The sequence below is a fragment of the Dendrobates tinctorius genome, unplaced genomic scaffold (genome assembly GCF_039654945.1).
Source record: "Dendrobates tinctorius isolate UK_male_01 unplaced genomic scaffold, ASM3965494v1 ptg000147l, whole genome shotgun sequence".
Classification (NCBI taxonomy): Eukaryota; Metazoa; Chordata; class Amphibia; order Anura; family Dendrobatidae; genus Dendrobates; species Dendrobates tinctorius.
Genome location: NW_027361814.1, coordinates 17,238,004 through 17,254,360, shown reverse-complemented (window position 1 = coordinate 17,254,360; position 16,357 = coordinate 17,238,004). Strand labels below are relative to the sequence as shown.

At 49.3% G+C, this 16,357-nt stretch overlaps 1 protein-coding gene across 1 annotated transcript in view; it reads right to left on the bottom strand.

The window, feature by feature from the left end:
* Positions 1 to 16,357, bottom strand: part of M6PR (mannose-6-phosphate receptor, cation dependent) — a 60,823-nt gene that overhangs the window by 13,469 nt on the left and 30,997 nt on the right. The window contains exon 6 of the mRNA XM_073546492.1: positions 5,994 to 6,120. Coding sequence (XP_073402593.1) covers positions 5,994 to 6,120 — 127 coding nt within the window. The remainder of the gene's footprint in view (positions 1 to 5,993; positions 6,121 to 16,357) is intronic.

Below are 16,357 nucleotides of genomic sequence, written 5' to 3'. Positions count from 1 at the left end.
GCGTCCTCCAGGAGATCCGCACCAGGCCGAGGTAGGAGACCCCCTCGCTACCAGTATCGGCTGGCCGGCCTGGGATCCGGTTCTTCTGTAGGATCCCGTCCCCTCAGGAACAGGAAACCAACTGATGCATGGGAGAGGTGCCGCCCTTTTTGTATCTGTAGGTTTCCTGTTCCTATAGGGCGGATCCCCTCTCTCGTGGTGCTGTCATGGGAGTCCGAATAAATTCTCCTTTTTCCATAGAAGCAACGATTGACCGGAGGGATTCCATGCGGAAGTGACGAACTCGAATGTACTTGTTGAGTTGCTTGAGGTCTAGTATGGGTCGGACGCTGCCTCCCTTCTTGGGCACCACGAACAGGTTGGAGTAGAAACCTTGGAAGCGCTCTTCTGCTGGGACTGGCACTATGACTCCTGCTCGCAGGAGGGAAGAAACCGCTTGACGGAAGGCCTGAGCTTTGAGCGGGGATTTTGGAGGGGCAGAGGGAAAAAACCTGTGCGGTGGGCTGGTAGTAAACTCGATTTTGTATCCTGAAGACACTATTTCCTTGACCCACTTGTCTTCTGTAATAAGCAGCCAGACCTGCTGAAAGAGTAACAGTCGTCCGCCTACAAGTGGGGTGTCTTCCAGAGGGCATGAGTCAGGATGAGGGAAAAGCCTGAGGTTTTCCTCCTTTAGGTTTTGCCTGGCTTGCCTTTGATTGACAGTTCCTGTCCGGCCTCTGTGCCGCACGTGTGTTGTCCCTGCGGGGGGAACGATTACGGTTTTGTGCTGGGCGTGAGACGGACCAGCCTGAAGAATTCCGAAAGGATCGGAAACGAGATTGATTACGCCTTTTAAACGTGCGTTTTGGTCTTAGTTGAGGGAGGGAAGTACTTTTGCCCCCGGCAGCATTGGATATCATTGTATCCAGCTTTTCACCGAAAAGACGGCCACTGAAGTACGGGAGATTTGTTAGGGACTTTTTTGAGGCCACATCCGCTTTCCATTCTCTTAGCCAGAGAATATGCCGGATTGTGATGGCGTTTGATGCTATTCCCGCTATCCCTCTTGCAGAGTCCAACGCTGCATGGACCATGTAATCTGTCACCACTGCAATTTGCACCGCCTGGTCCGCCAGCTGAGGATTTGAAGCTTGAAGGCCCTTTTGCAATAGTTCAGCCCAAGCCATGATGGCCTTGGCTGCCCAAACTGAAGCAAATGCGGGAGCCAAAGAGGCACCTGCCGCTTCAAAGATTGAACGAGCCATGCGTTCTACTTGTCTGTCTGCTGTGTCCTTGAGGGTTGAACTGTCCGGCAGCAAGAGAAGCGTTTGTGCTGCTAGTCTAGAGACTGGAGGGTCCACTTCAGGCGGATCTATCCAATCCTTGGTGTCTTTCTGTGGGAAGGGGTACTTTGCTTCCAAATACTTGCGATTGGCGAATTTTTTCTCAGGCTGCGAAAAATGCTTAGAAAGGATTTTTTGAAGTTCCGGGTGATTAGGGAAGACCTTCGATGGTTTCTGAACACTTTCAAAGGAAATCTTGTGTTCTGGTGCCTCCGGGGTTGGATCTGAAATGTCCAGCACCCGAAGGATGGAAAAGACGATATCCTCAACTATCGCAGTTATCTATAGACTGTCATAGACTGCGACATCTGAGTCGCCCATTCCGGCGCAGTAGCGGTCGCAGAAGCGTTGGTAGGGACTTCTTGGGGTTCTGATCCTGTTTTTTGGGTACAATCCCGGCGGGTATGTGCTGCCGCTGGGGAGAGTGGCCTTGCAGGCTGTGCAGACTGCATAAAAGCAGTCTTGCCTGGTTCTTTTCCTTGAGCCCGACAAAGTACCTAGGCTGATTAGTGGAGGCCCTACAGGGGTATCTACGCAGAGGAAAGGAGTAGGAGAGCACTATAGGGTATAGGAATTCACAGCTGAGTACCAAGGACCCAGCTGTGATCTTACCCCACCGGTGCTCCCCCTTAGGTCCAGCGCTGATAAGTCCCACGTCCTGTGCCCCCCGGAGACTGCTGTGCTGCGTTCCTCCAGGTGCAGCAAGATGGCCACCGGCTTCTGAGGCGGAGAGGGAAGGGGGCGGAGAGCTGGAAAAGGGCGCGCTGGGCCATGTAAAAGCGCGCCCTTCCTGCCTCGATCTGCCCCTTCTATGACACTACAGTGTGATTTTCGTCATCCGGGGGGCGGGCCGGGGGGGCGGCGACTTCGGCTAGGCCGAAGCCGCGGCCTAAATTTGAGGTCTCCTGCCCAGCAGGGCTCCAGGACGGCGCGGTCGTCCGCGCGGGGGGGGGGGGGGGGTCGGATTTAAACCAGACCCCCCCAGAATGAAAGGAGGGCTGGCGGTGGGGCCATGTATGTGACTGGGGCCCTGTGGAGGGTCCCTTGGGGCGCCATTGCTGCAGAGACCGTTGCGCAGGGAGCCCGGTCTCTGATAAGTGCCGTGCCTCGCTGCACCTCCCCCGGTCCCAAAAGGAGCCCACAGGTGGACTGGGGTCCCTGGTGCCTGGTACAGGCCCTACCTGCGGTGTCTCAACCTAATACCCCCAGAGGGGGATTAGGGAGGGTGCTGCTGTCACCGTCAGGGGCTTCATCGTCGCCTCGACCTCGACCCAGAGCCGGACAGAACTGAGGAAGGAGGGGGGCTCGACCTCGAACCAGTACCCGAGGGACTGGTGAGGGAGCGACATGGGGAATAGCCACCTCGACCTCAACTGGGTACCCCTAATGGGGGACCAAGGAGGGAGCCATGCCGGGAGTCTCGCTGGAGACCCTCTTTTCTTCATCTGTAGTCCTTTGGAAAATAAAATCCAGGAAAAAGACGGAGTAAAAAAATCTTAGGTGTGCCTCCTGCGACACTAAGCAAAAACTGGAGAAGGCTGACGCCGTCCAGGGGTGTATACTGCAGAGGAGGAGCCAAAGTTAATCTTTTTCAGATTATGCATAGTGTCGCCTCCTAGTGGACAGCAGCATAACACCCACGGTTCTGTGTCCCCCAATAAGGCGACAGAGTAACAGGGTATTTAGTTGATACGTTTTTTGCAAAAAATGTATACTGAGCCGCTCTACCAAACGTCAAGGTATACTCATTCAGGCAGGTAAGGTCTCCACCCGTCTCTTATGGGCCATGCACACAAAAAGCCGTCTTCCATAGTGTGTCCACATCGGACATTACCTGCCTGAATCCTGTTCATACAGGTACTATTCACATGATCAGGTTTCTGAATACATCAGTTAGGGACTGCTCTGATACGGGTTACCTTGACGTTCACACCATTTTTTTTTGCAAAAAACGTATCAACTAAATACTCTGTTTTGTGGTCATCTTTTTACTAGCACTTGCTGTTCACTGTTACTTTTTTACCACGGAGTGTTTTTGTACGTTTGTTTTACTGTGTTTCAATCTTTTGGTGGTGTGAACACTGTCATACAGACTTGTTCGCTGTGTGCATGGCCCATGTGTTTGTATCTGCAGATATCTGACAAGCGGCCAATGAGCGCTAGGTCACCAGTGCCTCTTACTGCCTGATGCACAAGTGGGAGGCGCAGCAGGACAACCCCTTTAAATGAAATGGCAGTACACCTGACTAAAAGTCAATTGTAGCACTAATCGTATTCCAATCATTGAAAAGGAGAACAAAGGATGTGTCGGTAAAACGTGTACTGCAGCTTTAAAGTCTACAAGTCTGATGGCGGGCCCTTTGCATAGAAGACAAATGTTCTTAGGAGCAAATAGCCCTTTAAGAAGAAGAGATAAGCAAAAGATGACCTGTTAGTTACCGTAAATATTTTTTTTGCTACATTTATATTATAAAAAGTGTTGGCAAGGTTTTTATTTTTCACATTAAAAAAATAAATTAGCAATTTTCAGTGTCCATTGGGGCTTCTTTTCATCCTTTCTTGGAAGAGTTCTCAGCAGACTCCTTATCAGCAGAGGCAGGGTTACAATGACCGATAACATGGGATCCACCAATCACAATAGACGATGTTACAGCTGACCCTGCTCCCCCCTGCCTTCATAATTTACACATTAGATGCTTGAATATAAAATGTAATATAAATTATGTACATACAGATTTCCTAAAACGACAGGAAGATCGGGTAAGATTCATCAAGACTGGAGCAGGCACACAATTGCGCTACGCCAGTCTTACTGAAATTGAAGGTGCTGAATTCATTAAGACATGCACACCACTTACAGCTACTCTGTTAAGTGGCGTGCGCTGAGCCTAAAATGCTACTCCAGTTAGGGACTGGAGTAGCCTTGCTGGCAGGGCTGTGGAGTCGGAGTCGGTGTAAGGGAAATTGAGCAGTCGGAGTCGCAGGTTTGGCTTACCGACTCCACAGCCCTGCTTCCTGAGGTACAAAGCGCTGGCATTTTTGATGAGTTTGACTGATGTGACCACTCCCCATCCCAGCTTTCCCCATTTCAGCAAAGCTGAGTCAAACTGGCAAAAAAAAAAAAAAAAATCAAAACTCCTCAAAAGCTTTAACGCCAGTTATCTGGCGTAAAAGCTCTGCTGAATCTACTCCTAAGTTTAAAAAAGCCCTAGGGGCCATTGTGAAAATTGCTATTTTTTTCAACTTTAATACAGATTATAATATGGAGAAAAGTACAAAAAAAAAAAAAAAACATTACCACAGAAACAAAAGTAACGTAAGACCTGTAGACTGTGAGCCCTCGTGGGCAGGGTCCTCTCTCCTTCTGTACTTGTGTGTGCATCTTGTTTTGCTCATGTTTATTGCACTTGTCTACGTATGCCCCTTTTTCACATGTAAAGCGCCATGGAATAAATGGCGCTATGAAAATGAATAACAACAACTTGATTTTAACAATAAGCCATTTTCTTATAATAACGATCCTTTAAATAATGCTAAGCTGAAATTCCAGACACAGCTCTAAGGTGGTGCTATTTTTATTTTACGTAGACAGCAGCAAAGTTATTCTAGTTGCATACAACCTTATTTAATATGGCATACTTACTGCCATGGAATCACAACGTAGAGTCTCTGTCAGCCACCAAACAAGCAAATCACGCTTGCTTTGTCTAGGGCAGTAGGTCAGTCTATTTGATCTAATTATGGCAATACCAGGGTTACAGAGGTAAGAAGATACTGCTCACACTGCTGTCCACTAGGTCTATCTGATCTAACACTGTAAATACCAGGGGTGCCGAGGCTGCAAACACTGCTGTCCTCATGATCTAATACTGGAAGTACTGGGAGTGAAGGACCATTAGCATGGTATCCGGAGATGAAACCAGGTTCTCTATATCTGATCAACCTAGCTCAGAAATTTAGGATTTTAACTTGGTTACCATGAAGATAGCTCATCGATAATTAGTTTTTGTTTTTTTTCCCTATTTTCAAGAGCAATTAAATGAAATACACGCAGAGGATTATGGAGGACTCACATGAGATGATGCATCAAGGCTTCTATTAGCTTACAAGTCTACACCTGCGCTCCAACAGACCACAAATCATGGTACCAGCTTACTGAAGGAATGCACCTACGGCTCTTCCCTTTCCTAATATTAACGCTTCTATGGAAAACCACTGAAGACAAAGAAAATGTTCACCTATTCCCAGTGGTACACGCTACTGATGGGAGTCCTCGCTCAACGAGAAATAATGCTGGGGAAAAGAAATTAGCCGAGAGCCTTAGGCTATGAGCACACGATGAGCATTTGCAACAGAAAAAAAAAACCACACCATGTGCCTAAATTTTACAGATCTCACTGCTTTTGCTGGTACTGTAAAACACTGTAATTCTCATAATTAAAACAAAAAGTTCCAAAAACTACACTTCTACTCTGATGAACAGCTGCAAACTCAATTTTTTTTTTTAAATTTCCTTGCACAATTATCGCATCCCTGTAATCCCACACGAATTTAAAAAAAAAAAAAAAAAAATCAAAGCACATCTGCAGCCAGCATGCAAAACATGTCCGCACAGTGCAAGTTATATCCATGGTCGACACAGTGCAATGCCACATTTCCAATACTCACTGCGACTAGGTTCCCCAGCTCTTTCCACAAGGTGATGTTTGGAAATTGCTCCATGCCTTTGGCTCCTACAACAAACCGCTGGTACAGGAATCCACCGATAATGTATATTCCAATCAGTACAGCAAACCTAAGACAGAAAACAATGCACGAGCCGTCACATAGGACATCAGGATTACAGAAATACACAGCAGCCTTACAAGATCTTCGTGGTGGAAGAAACTGTAATGCAGATTTATGGTAAACTCCTTGCATTAATTCATGTCAGATGACTCCAGCCTCAAACCACGAAATTAGTCATCTTCTGCATTCTGTCTGTAATGTGTCACTCATGTGACGGTCATGTGTCATCCCTTATAAGCTGAGACTACTATAACTAGTAGGAGTGTAAAAGGTTATTACCAGCTCAGCCAGTCATGGCTGAGACGTGGATATCAGCAATCAAGTGTCTGACGGACACTGCAGGTGGCTATGCAGAGACCGCTGACCAACGCTCGGCAAATCAATTTGCACAATTCTCATTCAGCAGTGATTTCTCTGGCTGCAGGAGAGTCCTGTATAAAGCCTCATGGGCTTCCCCAGCGTGACGCCACACCTCAACGAAGATGTTGCACCATGCCGGTGTGTAGACACAGCATTGTATCTTAATTAACCAGATGACTATTTTTAGCAATCCAAGAAGAATAGACTGTTATCTGTATGTTAACTTTTGAATTTATGTGTTGGTCAAGAACGAGGGATTTTTGGGTTCTTACCGTAAAATCTTTCTTGGAGCCTTCATTGGGAGACACAAATTACCATGGGTGTATGCTGCTGCTGCTAGTAGGCTGACACTATGCTAAAAAAGAAAATTAGCTCCTCCCCGGTAGTATACACCCACCGACAGGCACTAAGTACCTCAGTTGGTGAGAAAGCAGTAGGAGAAGCAACAAAAAACTCTCAAAATATGTACCAACCCAACAAGGGACTCGAAGACCCAACACGGTACAACTTAAACAGGGAGGGTGCTGTGTCCCCCAATGAAGGCTCCAAGAAAGATTTTACGGTAAGACCCCAAAATCCCTCTTATCGCTTCATTGGGGGACACAGATTACCATGGGACGTTCCAAAGCAGTCCCGAGGGTGGGAACAGCAATAAAGGAACGAGAAGGAAGGGCTTAGGTCGGCCGGTGTGCTACCGCCGCCTGCAGAACCTTCCTACCTAAGCCTGCATCAGACTCGGCCTGGGTATGAACCTTGTAGAACCTCGCAAAAGTGTGCAAAGACGACTATGTCGCGGCCTGGCAAAGCTGTAGAGCCGAAGCCTAGTGTCGGACAGCCCAAGAAACCCCTACAGCCCGGGTGGAGTGGGCTCTCAATCCCGGAGGGGGCCGTTTCTCCTGAAGGCGGTAAGCTTCCAGAATGGTAGAATGAATCCAGTGAGCGATTGTGGATTTGGATGCCGGAAGCCCTTTCCGGCGACCTTCAGAGATGACAAGCAGGGAATCGGATTGACGAAGAGAAGCGGACCTGGCAAGATAGACACGCAAGGCTCTCACCACATCAAGTTTGTGGAGCGATTTTTCCAGAGAGTGAACAGGCACAGGACAAAAGGAGGGAAGGACGATATCCTCATTAATGTGGAAAGAGGACACCACTTTGGGAAGGAAGGAGGGAATGGGCCTGAGAACGACCTTATCCTGATGGAGGATTAGGTACGGCGAGCGACAGGATAAAGCCGCCAGTTCAGAAACCTCTCCTAATGGATGTAATGGCGATCAGAAAAGTTACCTTCCATGAGAGAAGGGAAAGAGGAATGTCCTGAATAGGCTCGAACGGCGCATTTTGGAGAGCGCCGAGAACGAGATTAAGGTCCCACGGATCTATCCGAGAATGAGCCATCGGAGAATGATGAGGAGGAGCCACATGGGCGACTCCCTGGAGAAAGGTCTTAACTTGCTGTAAGGGGGCCAGATCCCTCTGGAAAAGAATCGACAGAGCAGAGACCTGGCCCTTGAGGGTACTGAGCGACAGGCCCGCATCTAGGCCGGACTGGAGGAAGCCAAGTATGGATGGAAAGGAGAAAGACAATGGAAAAACGGTAATTAGACCTACCGGTAATTGTGTTTCCAGGAATCCATCCTGACAGCACATTGGAGGACGTCCTTCTCATCCGTAGTGGGACAGGAAACCACGAGAGTTTAAAAGGATCCTCCCCTTCCCATCCCTCAGTGATTTCACAAAGTAACACCTCTGGATGGATGCAAACAGATTTTATTTAAACCAACATTCTCCATACACATGTTACATCACAGTTGTATGAAAAGTATTATCGGGAGGGATCTAACAGTGCTGTCAGGATGGATTCCTGGAAACACAATTACCGGTAGGTCTAATTACCGTTTTCCAGGTCACCACCTAACAGCACATTGAAGTAGTACCAAAGTATATTGGTCCTAGGGCGGGACTACTGCATGGAGTACTTTTCTCCCAAATGCCAGCTGTGTGGATGCTATGTCTAGTTTATAGTGTTTGGAGAAAGTACTAAGACTAGACCAAGATACCGCCCTGCAAATCTGCTCCGCCGAGGCGCCCCCCCCTTTCTGCCCATGAAGCGGCCATGGCCCTGGTTGAGTGGGCTCTAAGGTTCCCCGGGGGATTTTGACCCTGTGATTTATAGGCTATGCTAATAGTGGACCTAATCCACCTTGCTATTGTCGATTTTGATGCATTTTTCCCTTTATTAGGACCTCTAAACTGGATAAAAAGATTACTATCCTGTCTCCAGGGTCTGGTTGCATCCAGGTACCTGAGCACAGTTTCCTTTACGTCCAAGCTATGGTAGCTTTTTTCCCTGCTATTTTTGGGAGACTGGAAAAAGGAAGGAAGTACTACTTCCTGATTCATGTTGGAGTTTGAGACGACTTTGGGTAGGAAGGCCGGGTCGAGTCTTAACACAAACTGGTCACTGAACACCTGTAAGTAGGGATCCTGGGTTGATAAGGCCTGCAGTTCTCCTAACCTCTTGGCTGAGGTGACTGCCACTAAGAAGGCTGTTTTAAGAGAGAGATTACGAATACTTATCTCTGTCCCTATCTGATATGGCCGTTTGCAAAGCGTATTGAGGACTAGGTTAAGGTCCCAAGGTGGTATGCTGTTCCTAGTTAGGGGTTTAAGCCTTTGCACCGCTCTCGAGAACCGGGCTACCCATGGGTGTGATGATAGGGCTGTGTCATAGAATACACTCAAGGCTGATATCTGTACTCTCAGAGTACTGGGTCTAAGGCTTTTCCTGAACCCTTCCTGTAAGAAGTCGAGTATTTTCGGGATGTCAGGCTGGTCAGTTCCGACTGTCTCCTCCCCACAAAAGCTGCAGAATTTTTTCCAGATTTTATTATATATTGCCGCGGTCACGGGTTTTCTACTTGCTTGTAGAGTAGAACTGACTTCGTCCGATAGACCTCTTGCCCTTAGGACCTGCCGCTCAGGATCCAGGCTGACAACTGGAAAGCTTCCGGTTTTTGATGCAGAACCGGACCCTGATGGAGGAGGTCTTTCCTTCTTGGTAGAAAGATGGGTTCCTCACCCGCTAGCTTCCTGAGTAGGGGAAACCAGCTTCTTCTTGGCCAGTAGGGAACTATCAATATAACGCTGGCTCTGTCCTCGCAGATTTTTCTGAGGACCCGTGGAATGAGGGCTAGGGGCGGGAAGGCATACAACAGACCCCTGCTCCAAGACTGATAGGGCATCTAATTCCTGCCCGATTTCCCAGGGGGTTCAGGGAGTAGAAGGTCGTAAGCTTTGCGTTCTCTTTGTCCGCGAACAGGTCTACCGCTGGTTGTCCCCAACGATCGCACAAGCTGCTGAACACATCGTCGTTGAGCTCCCAGTCCGTTGCCGTTACCCTTCTCCTGCTGAGGAAGTCTGCAATCTGGTTCCGAGAGCCTTCCAGATGTACGGCCGAGATTGAGAGGACTTCCCTCTGTGCCCATCCGAAAATCTGATCTGCTAAGGCCTGAAGTGTGGGATGTCTTGGTCCGCCTTGATGGCGGAGAAAGGCTACTGTTGTGGTGTTGTCTGACAGGACTTTGACATGTTTGTTTCTCACGTGGAGAGGAGGATGAATGAACTCATGGAGATCAACATCCGACACTGCGGAGACACCATCACGTGTTTCTCAACGCAGTGATTCTAGAGCACTGCCCCCATCCCTTATGGGAAATATGTAAAACATGCAAAACAGAAGCCGCGGAGACACCATCACGTGTTTCTCAACGCAAGCAATGACCAGCCAGGTCTTTGCCCGGGAAGGAACAACCACGGGAAGGGCAGTCTCCAATGAAGGAAACCACCTATACCAAAACATGGTATCCATCCACATACAGCTGTTTCGGGGTATTGCCCCTCATCAGTGTGGAGTAGGAAACTGGCTGGTAGGAGCAATGCCTAGTAAAAAGACTATGACCTGGCTGGTCATTGCTTGCGTTGAGAAACACGTGATGGTGTCTCCGCGGCTTCTGTTTTGCATGTTTCTCACGTGGGACCTGGCGACGAGCAGCACCTTCCAGACCGCATGTAGTTCTCTGACGTTGGAGGATCTTCTGCTGTCCTCTGGACTCCATTGCCCCTGGTAATACTCTCCTGCGACGTGTCCGCCCCAGCCGAATAGACTTGCGTCCGTCGTCACTACGACCTCCGGGGACTGAACCCATGAGACACCCCTTTTTAGGTTTCTCGGAATGGTCCACCATAGAAGCGATCTTCTGGCTCGGAGGGTTAACCGTATCTTGCTGTCCAGAGAAGTCTGCCTTCTGTCCCAGGATGTTAGAATTGCGTGTTGGAGGTCGCGGGAGTGGAACTGACTCCATCTGACACAGGAAATGCAAGAAGTCATCAGCCCCAGGATCCTCATTGCATCTCTGACCGATACCTGATTTCTCGAGAACTGACGAATTTTCTTCGGCATTGAAGTCTGTTTCTCGGCTGGTAGATACGACATCCTCTTTTCTGAGTCTAACATGACCCCCAGGAATTTTACTCTGGTTTTGGGTATGAGATCTGATTTTGCCCAATTTATTATCCATCCTAAACTCTGCAGCGTGGAGATTGAGGATTGACAGTCGATCCTGAGCTGGGCTGCTGAATCGGCTATAAATAGGAAGTCGTCTAAGTATGGGACCACCGTGATATTTCGGGCCCTTAGGTAGGCCACTAACTATTATTACTTTTGTAAAGACCCTCGGGGCCGATGCTAGGCCGAAGGGCAGGCAACGAAACTGATAGAAGTATATTGTGCCGTCTTTCGACCGCAAACCTGAGGTATCTCTGGTGATCCGGGTGGATAGGGACATGATAATATGCGTTTTTTAAATCCAAAGTGCACATTACCACATCCCTTCCCAGAAGGGGAATCGTGGATCTTATCGATTCCATTTTGAAGCACCTGTAAGAGACCCATTTGTTCAGAGGTTTTAGGTTTATTATTGTTCGGGTTTCCCCCGAGGGTTTTTTTATTGCAAAGAGACTCGAGTAGTGTCCTCTGCCTTCCTCCTGGGCGGGGACCGGAGTAATTGCTTCTATGGGAAGCTGCACTGAGGCGTGAACTGGTCACCAGAAATCTGTTCGGGGGTAGGGAGCTGAATTCTATTTTGTATCCCTTTGAGATGACTTGTAATACCCAGGGGCTGGAGGTGACCTTTTGCCACTCTCCCGGGAACTTGAGTAATTGCCCCCCTACTCTGGTGGTGTCATTTCCTCCGGGAGCTGGACCCTGGGCCCGAAAAGATGTTTTCTATTGCTATTTCTACCTTCGCCTCCTTTGGGGTAGCTCCATCTACCCGTTTTACCTTTCCCCCTGTAGTCCGCTCTCTGGTTGTAACGGGGCCTACGAAAGGGCTGGTATCTTTTAAGTTTCTCCTCAGGGAAACCCTTTTTTTTATCCGACGCTTTCTCTAAAATGTCGTCGAGCACGGGCCCGAAGACCCTGCCCCCCGAGAAAGGAATTGAGCAGAGTATTTTTTGACTGCATGTCGCCTGTCCAATTCTTCAACCAGATAGCTCTTCTGACTGTGTTGGACAGGGACTGGCTTCTGGCCGAGAACCTAACTGATTCTGCTGAGGCGTCGGCCAAGAATCCAGTAGCCAACTTAAGCAAGGGGAGTGATTTTAGGATTGTTTCCCTCGGGGTTCTGTCTGACAGATGCTCCTCTAGGTCATCTATCCACAGATGCATGGAGCATGCTACCGATGTCGCGGCTATATTTGTCTTTATGACCGCTGCTGAGCTTTCCCAGGCCCTTTTTAAGAGCCCGTCTGCCTTCCGATCTAGGGGTTCCTTCAAGCTTGAGGAATCCTCAAACGGAATTGCCGTTTTCTTTGATACTTTAGCTACTGGAATATCAATTTTAGGGATCTCTTCCCAGACTTTAACCTCCTCAGGGTCGAATGGTAGACGCGACCTAAAGTCCCTGGGAATAGTTAATCTCTTCTCTGCCTCCTCCCACTCCTCCAGTATCATTGCCCGTATGTGGGTGTTTACTGGGAAGACCATCGAAGTCTGGGAGCGTAATCCCCCGAACATTTCGTCCTGTATTGAGAGGGAAGGAGGGGGTTCCTCAATCTGCATAGTCTGCCGCACCGCTCCCAATAGTTCGTCCGTATCCCCAGACGAAAACAAGTATTTTCTCCCCCTTTCTGGGTGTTCTCTAGTCTCATCTTCCTCTGCGTCAGAGTCGGACAGAATGCCTTCCGATGACGTATCAGACTCCCTGTCTTTTCCTGGATGGCTGGGGGTTCGCCTGCGGGGCCTGGGAGGTGGCTAGGCCGGATACCGAGGCCTGCACTTCTTCCCTAATTATTGCTCTCATATTAGACATAAACGTAGCCTGCTCTTCCCCCATTATACGCTTTGTACATGCGTCACAAAGGGTCTTCTGCCACGTGTCCTTTAGCTTTTTAGAGCAGACCGGACACTTCTTATCCTTCCGTTTAGGCTCAGAGGTAGCGGTTCCCCCCTAGAACATATAAAATACGGGTTCTATGGGGTTTATTCTTATGGGGCCCTCCAGTGACCTCTTCAGAGGTTACTCACGCAACCCTGGCACTCTGCTCCTGCCTCCGTCTTTGCCTGGTCCTCCATGCTGGTGGTGATGGAAGTCGCTGACTGCTGAGGAGACACATACATGTGAGTGGTGACGGGCGCCCCCTGCCACGTGGAGCAGAGCTGCATACCGCCTCTATTGTCGCTGCCGCTCCAATCTCCGGACGCCTGCCCTTCTCCTGATGGGCCGATGCTGCCGCGGTGTGCTCAGTACCGGGCGGTCACTGCCTGAGGTGTCCTGACAGCGGCGCGGCCGGAAGTACTGCGTCCGGTCGGCAGTGACGCATCCGTGACGCGCGCATCGGAAGTGACGCGCCCGTGACGCGCGCGCCAGAAATGACGTGCCCCCGGCCTCTGGCGCTCCCTCCGGTGGGGCGGGCGGCTGACGCGCGCCTGCTACAGCGCGCTCCCGGCCTCCTGACACAACGGCGTCACGCGGCGGTAGTCTGCTGTAGATGGCCCGCTTGCGGGCTCTGCAACCCCAGTGGCGGTCTGCGGTGGTGGCATCCAGGGTCGAGAGCCCCCGTCAGGGGGAAGCGACCCCGCGTCCGGGAGCAGCGCTACACGGGAGAAGCTGAGGGACCCTACATCGGGTTTCAGCCGCAGATCTTATCAGGTAGGAAGGGTGAGGCGGAGCCCCCCGATCCTGACCATCTGCATGGAACGGCCCGGACTCTCGTCGTTCCCATCCGCAGTGGGACAGGAAAAACACTGAGGGATGAGAAGGGGAGGGATCCTTTTAAACTCTCGTGGTTTCCTGTCCCACTACGGATGAGAAGGACGTCCTCCAATATGCTGTCAGGTGGTGACCTGGAAAACATTGTTATCGTCGCACCAACGGAAAAAAGCCTTCCAGGACCTATGGTAAATGCGGGAGGAGGCTGTTTTTCTCGCTCTGATCATGGTCTGAATGACCTGGTTGGAAAAACCTGATTCTCTCAGAATCGCGGCCTCAACGGCCATGCCGTTAAACTCAGACTGAGAATTCTGGTGGTTTATAGGGGCCTTGTGAGAGCAGATCTGGACGGTCTGAAAGCCTCCAGGGGGCGTCCGCGAGCATGTTCACCAGCTCCGCGTACCAAGGTTGTCTTGGCCAGTCTGGAGCCACCAGAATTACTGGGATGCCTTCTGATTTTGTTTTCTTGACCACCCTTGGGATCAAGGCAAGGGGAGGAAACAGGTAAGGAAGTTGGAACTGGGACCACGGAATTACCAGGGCGTCGCAACCGACAGCTAGAGGGTCCCTGGACCTGGCTACGAAGCGAGGAACTTTGTGGTTCATCCGAGATGCCATGAGATCGACGTCCGGGGTGCCCCAACGCTGGCATATCTGACTGAAGATTGTGGGGTGAAGGGACCATTCGCCTGACGCTAGGCCCTGGTGACTTAGGAAGTCAGCTGCCCAATTTTCCACCCCTGGAATGTGAACGGCGGATATCGCCGGAACGTAACGCTCTGCCCAACGCAGTCTCTTTGCCACCTCTGCTATTACCTGCCTGCTGTGAGTACCGCCCTGGTGGTTTATGTACGCCACGGCCGTGGCGTTGTCTGATTTAATGCGGCCTGGTTTGCCTACGAGGAGAGGCTGCCAGCTGTGGAGGGCCTGGAAGATCGCTCTGATTTCTAGAAGGTTGATGGGGAGAAGAGTCTCCTGGGCGCTCCAGTGCCCTTGGGCCGTTTTTCGAAGGAAAACCACCCCCATCCTAGAAGACTAGCATCGGTGGTGATGACTTGCCACTGAAGTGGAAGAAAGGACCTCCCCTGCAAAACTGACGCAGGTATTGTCCACCAAGTCAGGGATTGCCTTACTCTGAGAGGAAGGAGTATGGGGCGGTCCAGAGAAACAGCGGTCTCGTCCCAGGCTGAAAGGAGGGACAGCTGGAGAGGACAAGTGTGAAATTGTGCGAAAGGCACTGCTTCCATGGAAGCTATCATCTTCCCCAGGACCCTCATGCAGGACCAAAGAGGAATGGGCCTTGACCGTTTTAGGGATCTGATTCCCTTGCAAAGGGCTGAAAACTTGTCCCTCGGAAGAAACACCCGGGCTAATTTTGTGTCGAATTCCATGCGCAAGAAAGTCAGACACTGAGTAGGGAACAGAATGGACTTCTCTTTGTTGACTATCCAACCGAGACGGGCGAGAGTATCCAGAGTTATCTGAAGACTTGGAAGACAGTCTTGGCGGGACGAGCCCTTGATCAACAGATTGTCCAGATAAGGGATAATGAGAATCCCCCCGGAGCGAAGAATGGCCATGACTGTTGCCATCACCTTCATAAAGACACAGGGAGCGGAGGCTAGGCCGAAGGGAAGGGCTGTGAATTGATAGTGATTTTCCTGAATCTAGGGCTGTGGAGTCGGAGTCGTGGAGTCTGAGTCGGAGTCGTGGAGTCTGAGTCGGTGCTCATTTTGATGGAGTCGGTATAAAATGGACAGACTCCGACTCCTAAAATATATAATAAATTGGGTACAGTAGTTCAATGCAGAATGTGCTGAATATTTTTTCATAAGAATTTGGGAAGTTATGAAATGTCCTATAAATGACTGTTCTATTCCTGATCTAGAAGGCTACATTCACACACAGCGTTTAAGGATACGTTTTTCAATTGCAAAAGCAGATCAGCTTTTTAAAAAACCGCATCACCTGAAAAGTTTTTGAGCTCATAGATAATGTTTTCAATAGCAAAAGCAGATTACAAATCTGCTCTATCTACTGTATGTATATATCCATTTATCCATATCTGTCTATCCATATCATATCTGTACCAAAAAGAATGAAAGCCTCGTAGTACACAGACTAACAATCCCTTTTTTTTAGCACCAGACAGGTACACCTCATAGCTGCCCAAAAGGACACCCAGGACAGGCATTGCTCGTCTTCAGTAATAAATCAATATCAATTGATAGTTGGAATAAATAGACTGCATTCACCACATCTTCTTAAGGTGCAGGCTTTATTTTCAAGTGTAGGGGTGTGCAGTATGAGGTTCTGCAGCAGCTGAGGCGTGCAGTATGAAATTACGCAGAACAGTATGAGGTTCTGCCCCCCCCCCCCAGGTTTGATCCTGGCTACGCCCATAGTGTGAATGTAGCCTGAGGATCTAGGCTTTATCTTGCTATAAGTCATAGTGTGTGTGTATATGTATGTATGTATGTGTATATATAATATATATATATATATATATATATATATATATATATATATATATATATATATATATATATATATATATATATACACACACATACATATACACACACATATACCTATATACACACACACACACAC